Below are 13,330 nucleotides of genomic sequence, written 5' to 3' on the forward strand. Positions count from 1 at the left end.
TTTTATAAAATCTTAGCTCTCTGAGACTGGAATGGCCTCTTTTACCCTGTAGATCTGTTGTTCAGCTTTTGCATATTCAACTTTTGTTTCTGGAAACCCTCTTAAAAAAGTACTGAAGTCCTTTTTGGCATATTGGAAAAGGTGGCATGGGGAAGGGGCAGCCATTTCCTTCCTTCGAGACAGCCAAAATAGGTTCTTTATTTCAAGAATAGATAAACCATTAAGGAAATCCTGCCACTGTCCTTACAGACATAATATTGCGTTGAGAGTTGTGGTACAGTAACGTCCAAGTTACAAGTTTTCAGAGGCCACTTTCCTTAAAATCAAAGAAAGATCACAATCAGCTAGATACAGTGTTGTGTGATATGCATGCCATTCAAAGTAATTAGTGTTGTTGGATTTGTTCATAGCTGATTGCTGTGTTTGATGAACAAGAACCACTTCACAAGATTGAGAGCCCCAGTGGAAACCCTGCAGGTCGGCAGAGCCCAGATGCCTTTGAGACGGAGGTGGCTGCCCAGTTGGCTGCATTTAAACCAATTGGTGGGGAAATTGAAGTAACCCCTTCTGCTCTGAAATTAGGTATGTGTATTTTCACTGGTATGCTCTTCACCTGGTTGAAATGCATCATCTTGCTGATTATGAGTTGCTTCTACTATATGACTTAGCCTCTTAGTGTCTTTCTTTAAAAATCTGGTTTGTCTTTTCTTTAAATTATTTTTACATAGCTCTTTGTAGCTGCGGATGCTCAAACAAGGTGATATGGTTTTTTCTTGAATGGTGGGTGGATCTGAATTGCTTGCTCCTGCAGTATCCTATGGGACAGGCTGGTCTGTAAGTGATGGAGTTCATCTATAGCCTATGAGGGTCACTTAAAAAATGTCTCTGAAAAGGGTCATCTGGCAAAAGCTAACAGTTACCAAGGAATTCAGACTAGGAATAGAGGTCACTTTCTGTTTCAGCCACCTTCTTTTTCTCCCCAAACGATGTATCTCAGACTTTGGGGAAAACATCTTGAAGATAGTCTCTTAATTCTCTCCTACTGATTTATTCCAGCAAGAACCACCTACCCAGTAATTTTGTTCAGAGTTCTTCATTTTTGTTTTGAAGGCATTGGGAGAAAAATAAACATTCTTCTCAAGTTTCAGTGAATTTACATCTCCAAGAGCAATGTCAGTTTTCGGTGATGCCTCTTAGAGATAAATTTAGGTCAGTTTAACAGCGCGAAGCTTTTGAAAAAGCCACTAACATTTTGGTACTTAAAAAGAAATTTTCATTCCTTTTGAATGTTTGCATATGTTTTGAGACTGCTCTGGGCACGTGTTATATAGGTTAATTATCCAGGTAGAAGAACAGAGGCTTTTACTACTCTGCAAGGGGACTCCTTCCTTTGCAAAGCAAAGTATATGCTTAAAATCATAGTCCTGCAGAGTACTGGGTTTTCCCATCTGAAACAAAATGTTTACTGGAAAGTGTATTTTACATACCACAATACTGAATATCCGTATTTGGTACTGATTTTCTGGAAAGCATCTGTGGTGCCGCTTTTATAATAAACCAAGTGGAAATTTATGACCTCTGATCTTCATGATGCTCCTCTATCCCTTGGAAACCCAGCTAGTGACGTGGTGTGCTGGAATGCGGACAACCCAGGGCTCCGTGGCAGCCTCGCTCCATCCACAGCAGAGGTTTGTGGCTTCAGCAACCTCACCGCCCTATCATTCATTTGCATAATGGATGCCTTTTTAGCCATTATGCAAATGGTATGGGAGGGAAATTAGGCAATAAGGGAAGACGAAAGGAGAAAATTGCTCTTGCTTGTTTTGATATTCTATTTATAAGCAAGCACTGTGTGGTCTTCAAACGGCTGAACCTTAGAGTACCCTGTGCTGGGGAATTTGTTTCTGTCTTCTCTTAGGAGTTTTCTCAGGGGGAAAAAAAAAAGTTTGTTTTTCTTAAGCTTTCTCAGCTTCTTTTGTTGAACTGTCTAAGCAATATAATGTTGAAATCAGGAAGAACGGTAAGCTGAGGTTCTTTTTCTTTGAAAGTGAATTTTTTCCTTTAGTACTAATTTTTGGTGAGAGAGAGGGAGAATCTTTATTAAGTGGGGCCTATATGCCAGGCACTGAGCTCAGAACAGTGCACCAAGTGTTCTAAATCTTTGCTTATGACAGCTCATTTTTTTTTAAGGATTTTTTTTAAAGATTTTTTTTTTTTTCCCAGACAGAGAGCGCATGTCCATGAGTGGGGAGAGGGGCAGAGGGAGAAGCAGACTCCCCGCTGAGCAGGGAGCCCTATGTGGGACTCTGTCCCAGGACCCCAGGATCATGACCTGAGCCAAAGGCAGACACTTAACTGACTGAGCCACCCAGACGTCTCATGACAACTCATCTAAGCCTCACGATACTTAGCTGGGTTCTGTTATTCCCCTCATTTAAGAGGTGAGGACACAGGCACATAGTACTGAAGTAATTTATCCCAAATCACATAGCGATTAGATGGCAAAGCCAGGATTTGAACCCTTCCTGGCTCCAGTGTCAGGAACCATTTTCCTGTGCTGTCTCTCATATGCTAGTAGTAAAAGAATACATTGATATGCTTTTTCTGGGGTGTACTTTGTGAATAGGTATCTAAACCCTGAAAAGTGCTCACCTTCCCAGCTTCGGATCCATTTCACGTAGTAGTGTGGATGATATGATGAGATTAGCTAACCTTCCTCACTGGGTGGTCAGTGTTGCCTTCCAACCATGGGGTCTGAAGCCCCGGCCTCACCTCCGCTTCCAACCCCTCTCCTGACGGCCAGCCTCACGTCCTTCCGCCTTCATGCACCCCACCATTACAGCGGGACAGAGCTTGCTCATCACTCAGTCACAGAGGCCTCAAGCTGACCTCTTTCTTCCCAGGGCCTGCTTTCTCCAATCCCAGCTTCTGCCGGAGCTGCCTTTCTAAATCACAAATCTGATTATATAACTCCCTGCGTAACAACTTCCAGTGGCTTCCTAGTGCGCGAAGAGCCATGTCCAAACTCATTAGCAGACTGATGCAGATGGTTCCTCGGAATTAGCAGGAGGAATCTGGGCAGGGATGAATGATGAAAAAAAAGTCATCCCTTATCCTCCCTCATGGGTCCAGCAGATTGAGCACTTTTCATTTCTGGAACTTTGAAAGCAAAGAAGGGAAAAACATTTATCAAGTTTCTCAGAGAAACTAGAGAAGGAAGCAACCCAGCCTGCTTTGGTGTCTGACTACTCTGTTTTCCTTTCCTTTTGTTGCCCTCAGGTCAGGGTGTGGTCGCAGATGGGGCAGATATGCCAGGGATATGCCTGGCAGCAGACGCAATGCTCATGGCTGCTGGGGGGAATGTGACCTGGTCGTGCTGTCAAGCCCACCCTGAGATCCTGCTTGATGAAGGGGCGTGGGTGGCTAGAGGGGGAGTAGCATTTGTGTCCCAGTGATTCACCATAACGGGGTGCATATAAAACGCCGAGCCCCAGCCCTTCACCTCAGCTCCCCACTCAGCTCCCAGAGGCCATTGGAACTGGTTCTACTTCTCCTGGGGCTCATTTGCATAGGCTGGTATAGCAGACACAGGGCTTATTCTCACGGATTGTCAAATTCTTAAGCCCCATTCAAGAAGATGGGGAATTTAATCGTTATCAACTCACACGCTTATATCTCTGATCAAGATACCATTTAACAAATAATAGGAATCAACACATTTTTATGATTGGGTCATATTAATCACCAAAAATTTGTATTGTATTGATATCTGAAATAAAAATATGCCCGATATTCAGTATAATTTTTATATCATTGTCCAACACAAGATGATGATTAACGATACTCTGTTAAAAGCCAACAACATTCCCCATATGCATACAGAGCTCAGCCCCTCCTTTTCTTTTTCTTCCAAGATGAAATACTTACGCCCAGAATATGCCAGAAGTTCATATTTACAGGTTCTTCACAAGCTACCTACTTCCTGTCTGCCCACCTTTATTGCTGGCCCCTCTTCCACAGTTCTGTTAACCTGCAGGCACCCAGGAACCACTTGCCATTCCTCAAATCTGATGTCTTTCAGGCCTCTGTAGAGGTGCTAGCCTCTTCACCTTGATCCTGCCTTTGCCTCTTTTCTACTTGGTGAACTTGTCTGCACTTTTTAAATTCAAACCCAAATATGACTGTGTTTGTAAAGCCTTGTGCACACCTTCAAGATGGTACAATAGGTATACAATAAATACATTTCTTAATACTTCATTCAGTAATGATGAGTTACAAAGATGAATTGAAGAAATCTTCTACTGACCTAAAAGATTTCAGTCATATACCCTATAAGCTAATGGGGTATATATTTTTATTTATAGGAGGAGTTTCAAATCAATTGGGCATCTACAAAATTCCAACTTCATTCATCTAAATTATTTCTTGCCATTTATTTTCCCAGTGGATTTTCTTTTCCTTTTCTTTTTTCTTTTTTTAAGGATTGTATTTATTTATTTGAGAGAGAGAGCGCGTGCACGAGCTGGGGGAGGGGCAGAAGGAAAGGGAGAGGCAGACTCCCTGCTCTGCAGGGAGCCCGACGAGGGGCTGGATCCCAGGATCCTGAGAATATGACCCGAGCCAAAGTCAGATGCTTAACCGACTGAGCCACCCAGGCCACCCCCATCCCGCACCCCCATTAGATTTTCTAATGTAATGCTAAATGTCTAAGTCCTGATGCAGAATGATTTGCTAGTTTGGGCTAACACTTTAAGATTCTGTTTCTGAAATTGGCCAGTGCTTCCTACTGTATAGCCTAGAGATTGCTAACCTAAAAATCTATTTAAAAGAAGAGACTTGCTGTAGAACAAATGCCAGGGAGAATGGCAAAGACTCATATTCACAGAGTCCACTTGAACTTTAAAGTCAACCAGTTCAGGGATTTTTCCAAGTCTTTGGAGCCCCGCGGTACTTCTGAACATGGTTTGGGATTTCAACAACTATGTGATTGTAGTTAATTAACAAATGACGTTTGTTGAGCATTTAAGTTTTAGACGCTCTTCTAATTTATTCATGTTCACTCTTTGTACAGGTAAGGTGGATTATGCTAGTAGGGAAGGAAGGAATACAGAAGGCTGTTGAGTAGGCAACAGAGAATCCTGATGCCTTTTAGAAGTCCTGTAGTGAAGAGACCCACTTCCCCTCAAGAATTCATAGTGCCCCTGACAACACCTTTTGTAAAGTGCTGGTTCTGGAAATAGAATAGGATTTCATAATTAGCAGTTCTCTAGACAATTGACATTATTTTACAAATAAGCAAAAGTGTGCTCTGATGTCAAATAACTGGTTGGGTAAAGAACTAGAGTTGGACCCTATGTCTTTTGGCTTCCAGTGCAGCGCTCTTTCAACTACATGGCATTTTGGGGATTAATTGAAGATTTCAATTACCATGTCTTTTAATACTATATGTGATAAGATACCACCTCATGTCCTTTTGGAATCGAGATAGAGTGTAAATTAATAAATAGATACTAGGAAGAGCTGTAAGTCAGAAGCTAATAAGGGAGTAAAGACCAGAAAATTAGATGGAGAAAATTTCCTTTAAATCTTTCTGTAGGGGCACCTGGGTGGCTCAGTCGTTAAGCGTCTGCCTTCGGCTCAGGTCATGATCCCAGGGTCCTGGGATCAAGCCCCGCATCAGGCTCCCTGCTCAGTGGGAAGCCTGCTTCTCCCTCTCCCACTCCCCCTGCTTGTGTTCCCTTTCTCGCTGTCTCTCTCTCTGTCAAATAAATAAAAATCTTAAAAAAATAAAATAACAAAATAAATCTTTCTGTAAGTTTAAAAAAAAAAAAAAAGAATTTACTTCGTCTCCTCACCCCTTGTAGGTTTGCACACACCTGCATGTGTATGTGTTTGGGGGAAAACTGCACCAAAACCAATATGCTAATGGGGTATGGAGGTGATTTTTTTTTCCGTATTGCAGATACTGTTGTATTCTTTTTAACATTTCAAGTATCTGCACGTAGGGCTTTCTGTACATCAGACAAATCAGGACAATTAGCTTGCAATTAAGAAGAGTAAGGGTGTTTTAGCCTTCTCGTCAGTGGTTCCTGTGCTGCCTTTAGATCTGTGGTACCTGACCTTCTACTCTTGCACAGAAGACGTCATGAGATCATGGCCCCAAGCTTGGCCCATCCTTGTACCTTGGGAACCAGTGGTGCGGAGCTGGTCCCAGACCTACAGTATTTGATCTAGCTGTGTGCCCAGGTAAATCATTTAATCTATATCAGGACCACATCTTTCAAACAAAATACATCAGGACACATTTGTCATTCCCACAGAAGTGAATATTTGAGTTCAGACCATCTGGGTCATTTAGTTACATGTCATTACCATGTCTCCTTGCCCCACGGTTTTCTCATCTGTAAAATATCCCTTGCTTGCCCTAATGGGCTATGATTGTTTTAGGAGAATTTCATTCGTACCGCGCTGAATTTGAATCTGACTCCGTGCGCCTGCCAATTTCTGTCCCATGGCCCCAGTTAATTAGTAGTTTTATTTGGGATCTTTTGATAATTTTTTTTCAGTACTTCTTGACAGAAACTTGCTATTTTGGGTTCAAGCTTACGTGAGAAAATATTTTCTTTAGTTATAATTATTTTAGGGATGTAATTTAAACAGTGTGTCAGGAAAAAACGTATTTCGGACTTGGTTGTTGCCAATCTTGTGATCTGTATTACCCAGATATAAAGCAATCTGATTAAAGTTTGGAGTTGAAATAGCATTAGCTTTATTCTCCTCATGTGTGTTAAACTTTGAAGATGAGCATACTTTCTATTTGAAAGTGATCCTTGTTTCTGAGACTTGAAAGCTGAAAGGTGCCTCAGATGCTTTATTGTTTCCTGTGTGTTTGTGCTTCAAAACTGAAATGGAAATTATGATTGTGTGTTTGTTATAATATAATTATTTTTCAGAACACTGAGTTCCCTTGTCTTTACTTTCAGTAGTTCTCAGGAAAAAAAAATTACATAGCCATAGATTAGTGTTGGAAATTGTGACCGTTTTCTATCTAATTTTGACTAATTTACTGCATAAGGGAAACATATGGGAACATTTGTCTGAATTTTCAAGGAAAACAAATCCCTTTATGGCACTGATCTTCAGGAAAAAATAAAGAAGGGGGAAGTTTATTCCTTTAATTAGGCTGCAGTGTGTAAGTAGCTGCTGTACCCATAATGTGAGTTTAAGTATTGGCATCTGACCCTAGACAAACACAGTCACACCACACACATAGCAGAACTAAAGCTCAGGGCTGGGCTGGGCTTCTGCCGGAGCCTTTGAATTTAGACTACAAAGCACACAAGCATGTTGTGGGTTCCTCTTTGCAGGAAGCTCTCCGTTGTGGGCTGTGAAACCAGAGTTGAAATTACCAGGCAACTGAGGTCATGTGCTTGGATGAATCCATAAGTCATAATTTGGTCATTCAGTTTCATCTTATTTGTTTCCTGTTGGGGCTGATTATTCAAAAGTTAACAGCTATAGAATAGCTTTTCTTTCCTTACTTTTTTCTTCCCTGTGAGGCTGGTATTTTCTTCTCATGCAGGCTTAGATGAATGATGCTGTAATTAGCTATGGTAACCTTGCCAGGCCATCATCAATCAGTCACAGCCATAGAGTCAACAAAGTGTGCATGCTTTCTGGAACGACAGTGACTAAATCAGGATGAAGGAGGTCACGGCATTTCTAACCCATTTCTGGCATCATTCTTCTTTTCCTGATGTTTTGGTTTTTATTTTAGTTTGTTTTCACTGTAGGTGAAAGTTGCTGGGGGTGGGGGGAGTCAGATTATATATTGAATATTTTAAAAATGTTTTGATACTCCAGAAAGGGCCCGAGGTACTTGGTTGAATGAAAAAATAAAACCAATACCTAAAGACAAGCAACTCCTGAACAAATGTTAAAAGGTAATTACCACACAGGAGTCATTTTTGTTTGTGTTAGTGAAGTACAGATGTGAGTAATAGTTCAAATAAGAACTTTCCAGCATACTTGGCATTACCTTTTGTAAGTAATTGCAGATGAATGGTGTATACAGGCATACTTCATAGACAGGCAATCAGTTTATAACATTTTATGAAAATAACAGATTTGCTTGAAAATATTCCATGTTCTTATAAATGTCTTTTAAGTGAGATATTGTTTATTAAGTTATAGAATGTTAAACAAGAAAAAACATTACCATCAGCCTAACAGAACTACTATTTTCATTTTTCTGTTTTCTGTCGAGTTTGTCTTTGTATTTTGTCTTAATTACTACCTGCTTCAGTTCTCCTTTGTCCCTTCAGTTTTGTGTGCTATATCCAATGGCTAAATTTAGGACTTAAATTGGTACTAAGGTGGTTGTACTCTATGGAAAAAAAATATTAAAGGGGATTTGCATTTAGCCATTCATCCAAAAATGTAAGATAGTATATAAAAAAACAAGCTTTCACTCTTGTTCTTTTCCAGCTATAAATTTCTAAGTTGATTATATGACCTCAAAAAAAGCGAAAAACAAAAAAACGCCGAGTTCACCGTCTCCCCTTTGGCCTCTTGCCGACGCTGGACCCACACTGAGACAGAGTCTGCAGATCCTCTCATAAACAAACGGAATGAAAGGTCACCTTCCTACTGCTCGCTTGATATTAGACCCCTGGGTTTTCAGGCCTCTTTTGCACACTGCTTTTAGTAGTAAGTCCAGTGAGGCCATGTTGGCAAAGGCCTACTCCCTGAGTGGTGAAAATATTTTCAGTCATACTGTCATATTCAACTTTTTATAATTCCTTGGGCCACTGATAAAATCATTTGCAGTTTGTTCTTTTAATAAAAGAAGGGGAAGACCACCCCCCAACCCTCCAACACACACACACACACACACACACACACACACACACACACACACACACACCCTTAGTCTCTTCTTACTCCTTTCCCAGCCACCATTACAACCCCCATCTTCCTTTTTTATAACCCCTCTTTTCTAGGACAGCCAAGTAGCACCAGACAGAATGGTCCTCCATTCTCTGGAGAGAGGTTCTGCTTTTGAGAGCCTTCTAGGGTTTCACATGCCTTTTTCAAAAGGCTTTCAAATTAATTATCTGTATTAAGCATTCTTAACAATAGGACTCAGATTTTTAAATATATAAGTCTTTGTGACCATAGATTACATTTCTCATAAATTTCTAATCACACCTAACCAAATTATTTATAATAATCATGCTGATTTTCTTTTGCAGTGTGGAATTCAGGAATTTTGCTAACAATTCAGTATATGGTAAAGCCTCATTTATACTAACAACTTAAATATAAGGTTTAGCCTTTAGGGGGTGTGTGTGTGTGTGTGTGTGTGTGTGTGTGTGTGTGTGTGTGCGCGCGCGTGCGCGCGCGCGCGCATGCCCATGCCACACACAAGATCCATCCCCCCACCCATCTGGGGGACTAATTTAATTATTTACAGAAGATCCATCTTAAGGACAAGTCACTCAGAGTTGGACATGCTTTTATGACTGGCTCGGGATTTTCTCATTTGCTTTATCTGATAAAGCCATATGATAAATTATGCCCCAGTATACACATACTTGGTTAGTTCCTTGCGCTATACCTATTTGGAAATTTTGCTAAGATCTTTGGCTAAATCAAAGTAAGAAATACTGAAACAGCTTGGTCTCGTCATTCTCACATCCCAAGGTGATAAGGACTGCTTAGCAATTGCCATAAGAAAGCTCTCTCTCTTGTGTTTGCCCTTTTTAAAATGTTTACCAGATAAAAGAAGACAACTTCCCAGATACCACCACCACAGTCTGTTAATTTATCATTGAAAACAATGCATCTATCATATGGTACACAGAAAATGGTGCCCATTCTGTTTATTCGTGGACTTAATGGGAAAATCTTGATAGCTATCAGAAAATACAGGTAACCCTCTAAAAATACCAGAAAAAATCTTGATTACTGTTCTATATAAATATGAGACTCTATTAAACTCTTCAAATTCTTTTACAGATGGAAGACATTTGGGACTTTTTTTTCCTTTGTGTAAAATTAAAGGAAATTATGTGGTCCATCTTGCTTATTTTCTTTTTGTTTATTTGGAAGGCTTGGCTAGGATTACTTAATGCATGTGTGTGGAATATGGCATGATCAAGGAAAATAAGTTAAAAGGCTTCTTGCCTAACCACAACCTATTTAAAATCATAGATCTGGTAGTTGGTGTTTTAAGATAATATTAGTTAAAGGAAGCCATTACCTCAATGTCCATGTTTCTTGAAACTGTTGATAAGAATGGCATTTCCATATCTTTTTGCACTATTTGTTTCTGAAAAATGACATGGATAGCAGCAAGCTGAATGGCTTGGTGTCATCTGGTTCTGCAGAATTGTGATGATCAATTAAACTCTCCTTATGTTTTGAAAACAAATAGACTTTCTGCCCCAGAGACCTGAAAGCATGAGGCAAACTTTGTATTTTAGTCACAGTTCAGGAATAATGTCCTTTGACCTCACGACTTTAGTTGGGTGTTACAATTAACTGCCCTCATGGCAGAGAACTTAGCCTTTGCACAGCTAACATCTGCTCTTTTCCGATGATTGGGCTTAAGAATGTAGTTATGGAAATCAGTCTATCTGATGTCATTGCTACAGAAGATGGTGGTGTGCCTGTCACTGACTTCAGGTAATCAATAATTATTTATTGCTGGCTCAATAGAGGAGAAGTATTATGCTAGGCTACCAGAGGAATATAAAATAGTACGAGCCATGAACTCATTCCCAAGCAGCTTGCAGTCTAGTTGACTTAAAATAAATTACTGGGTGAATCTCTTAACCTGGTTAGGTTTCCATTTTTATAATTTACAACTCTTGTTATAATAACACAGAGCTTACAATTACAAAACCTTATAGTTGAAAAAGGTCTTACCTCATAAATAGATTTAGATGTGCACAAAAAGCTTAGCTGTGTGCCATTAGTCATGCGCAGTGTCTCCCCAAAGCTTGGTTAATTGCCTTTTATTTGGGTCTTTGTTTGACAGAGAGGTTTTGGAAATAATAAAACTTCAAGTCTGTGGTCTGTATATGATTCCGCAATTTTCATTTTCTATTTTGGGCACTGTTAGTTTTATCTCCTATTAGGTGACCAGAAATAACTAGGATGTCAAGTCTTTCCATTACCACTAACAGTGTCCTGTGCTGCCCAAGGAAGGTCTCCAAGGACCTAGTAGGTTGATGGATGAATATTTATCCATCCATCCATCCATCCATCTGTCCGTCCATCCTTCTTCCCAGTGACACTGCAGTCAAATCTATTCTTTTAATTCTAGATAGTAAAGTTGGAGACCAGACTTCACCCTGGTGAGTTCAGTAAATGCACTGTTCAGAAGAATTAATTGTGCCCTAGACAGGAGGTGGATGTCAGTGACCCACTCCTTGCTGCTTTTTCACTGAGTGCCATATAAATTACTGACTGGACTCCTAAGGGTGATCCTTTTCTTCTCCAAATCTATAGGCTATATCTCAGCCTGATTTATTTATGTGATACAGAAAGTTAAAGTTCTATTTTCAGTCCCTCTATTCTTACTCAAAACACCATTCTCCATTTGAGTGTCCAAACTGTCTAAATATGATTGTCCTATATGTGAATTCATCTACATTGCAGACTGTATTGAGAAGGAGCATCTTGACCGTCTTAGCAGATTTCCTTAGAGAAGTTTAGAGAATGAATTTTGTGTGTTTCCTCCTTTTCAGACCAATTATCACCTTCTTCAAAAATTTACTCAAAAATTAATTTTCTTTAAAAGAACTTCCTTAACTGCCTTATTGCCCTATTTTTAAAAATAATGTTTAGCATTTGTTTGGTAGTTGTCATAAATTTGATATGATAACATTTGGTCTTTACAAGGTGAAAAGTTATGTGAGGTCAGGCAAAATTCTTGTCTATAATTCATGTCTTCTTAAAAATAGGTTCTCAGTATGCAAAATGTAACCTGAATATATTTGACTTTGTTTTTTCTCCAGTATATTAATAAACAAGTATGCAACACATTAATTTCAAAAGGGATGAGGAAGGATACAGATGATATAATATGTAAATATATTTACCAAAGTATAGCATAGAAATTAAGAGCACAAGCATATAGGTCAAATATGACTCTGCGCTTTACAAACTAGGTGACCTTTGGCAAATTATTTAACCTCAGTATGTCTCAGTTTCTTCTATAAAATCTCTCTTTCTCTCCCCGCCCCGTGTGTGTGTGTGTGTATGACCCATTATATATACATATATATACACATCTGTATACATATATACGTGTGTGTATGTGTGTGTGTATAGTTAATGGGTAATATCAGTAATGACAGAATAGAGTTGTTGTGAGCATCAAAAGCATTTGTTTATATATATAATCTCACTTAGAATAGTGCCTGCCATGTAATAAGTGGTAAGTCACTATTATTTTTATCATTAACTTTATTATTGGTCATTTGGCAGAAAATTATAAAATCTCCTTGTGTTTATCTAAGTATGTCGGTCTGGTTTTTTGTTCTCTCTTTTCCCCACTTTCAATTCAACCCATGACACCATGTTCTCTCTTTTTCATAAACGTAGACGCTGGCCATCTTTATGCCTTCTCCTAAGCCATAAAATTAAATTTGTTTTTCCTCTCTTCAGGCTTAGAAGATAAAGAGTAAAATGATTTATTGAAGCTAAAATAATACTCAGGGACATTAATCAAAATAATATAATTGCTGCAGAGTTCTCATATAATACCTTTGTGCTTGTTTTTAGAGATTTGTAGAAGGGTAATTGCTTTGATTCTTTTTATCTTAACTCAAGTATTTACTTTCATGTCCTCACCCTGATTCAGCATATTGTTCATAAGAATTTTCTTTTACAGTTGGTAAGTGCATGCTGTTTATGTTTGACAATACCTTTACACAGGGAAGAAGAATTTATTTGTAATGTTTCACTCATCCAGCTGACCTAGAACACTGTTACCAGTCAGGGTGCCAACAAGAAACAGATGGCATCTCAAAGGTGTATTTGAAGACAATTTAATAATGGAATTATTTATGAAAGTGAGGCACTCCCATCCTAAAAAGACTGGGAGAACCCTTACCAGCCCAAGCCCAAAAGTGGCAAGGGGAGAGAATTCTTAGCAATCTGGTGAGAGCTGCTGATGTGGAAGAGAGGTCCTTAGGGGATCAGAACCTGTGATCTAGGGTTGTCCAGTGCTGCCACTTTAAAAGATAGAGGGAACACAGTAGGGGGTAAACATCCTTATACCCCTTTCTTCCTAGCCTTTGATCTCCAGCTGGTCCTT

At 39.4% G+C, this 13,330-nt stretch overlaps 1 protein-coding gene across 15 annotated transcripts in view; it reads left to right on the forward strand.

Annotated features, from left to right (window-relative positions):
* PARD3B (par-3 family cell polarity regulator beta) overlaps window positions 1–13,330 on the forward strand; it is a 1,014,396-nt gene that overhangs the window by 408,773 nt on the left and 592,293 nt on the right. For 14 of the 15 annotated variants that reach the window (XR_003519077.1, XM_027589187.1, XM_027589179.1 and 11 more), the window contains one exon: window positions 411–582. The exons of the other annotated variant lie outside the window; for it this stretch is intronic. Coding sequence is in view for 13 of the 14 variants with exons in the window: in XM_027589187.1 (XP_027444988.1) it covers window positions 411–582 (172 nt within the window). In the remaining variant the exon portion in view is untranslated. The remainder of the gene's footprint in view (window positions 1–410; window positions 583–13,330) is intronic. 15 annotated transcript variants of the gene reach the window in all.

Source organism: Zalophus californianus, chromosome 3 (genome assembly GCF_009762305.2).
Source record: "Zalophus californianus isolate mZalCal1 chromosome 3, mZalCal1.pri.v2, whole genome shotgun sequence".
Lineage (NCBI taxonomy): Eukaryota > Metazoa > Chordata > Mammalia > Carnivora > Otariidae > Zalophus > Zalophus californianus.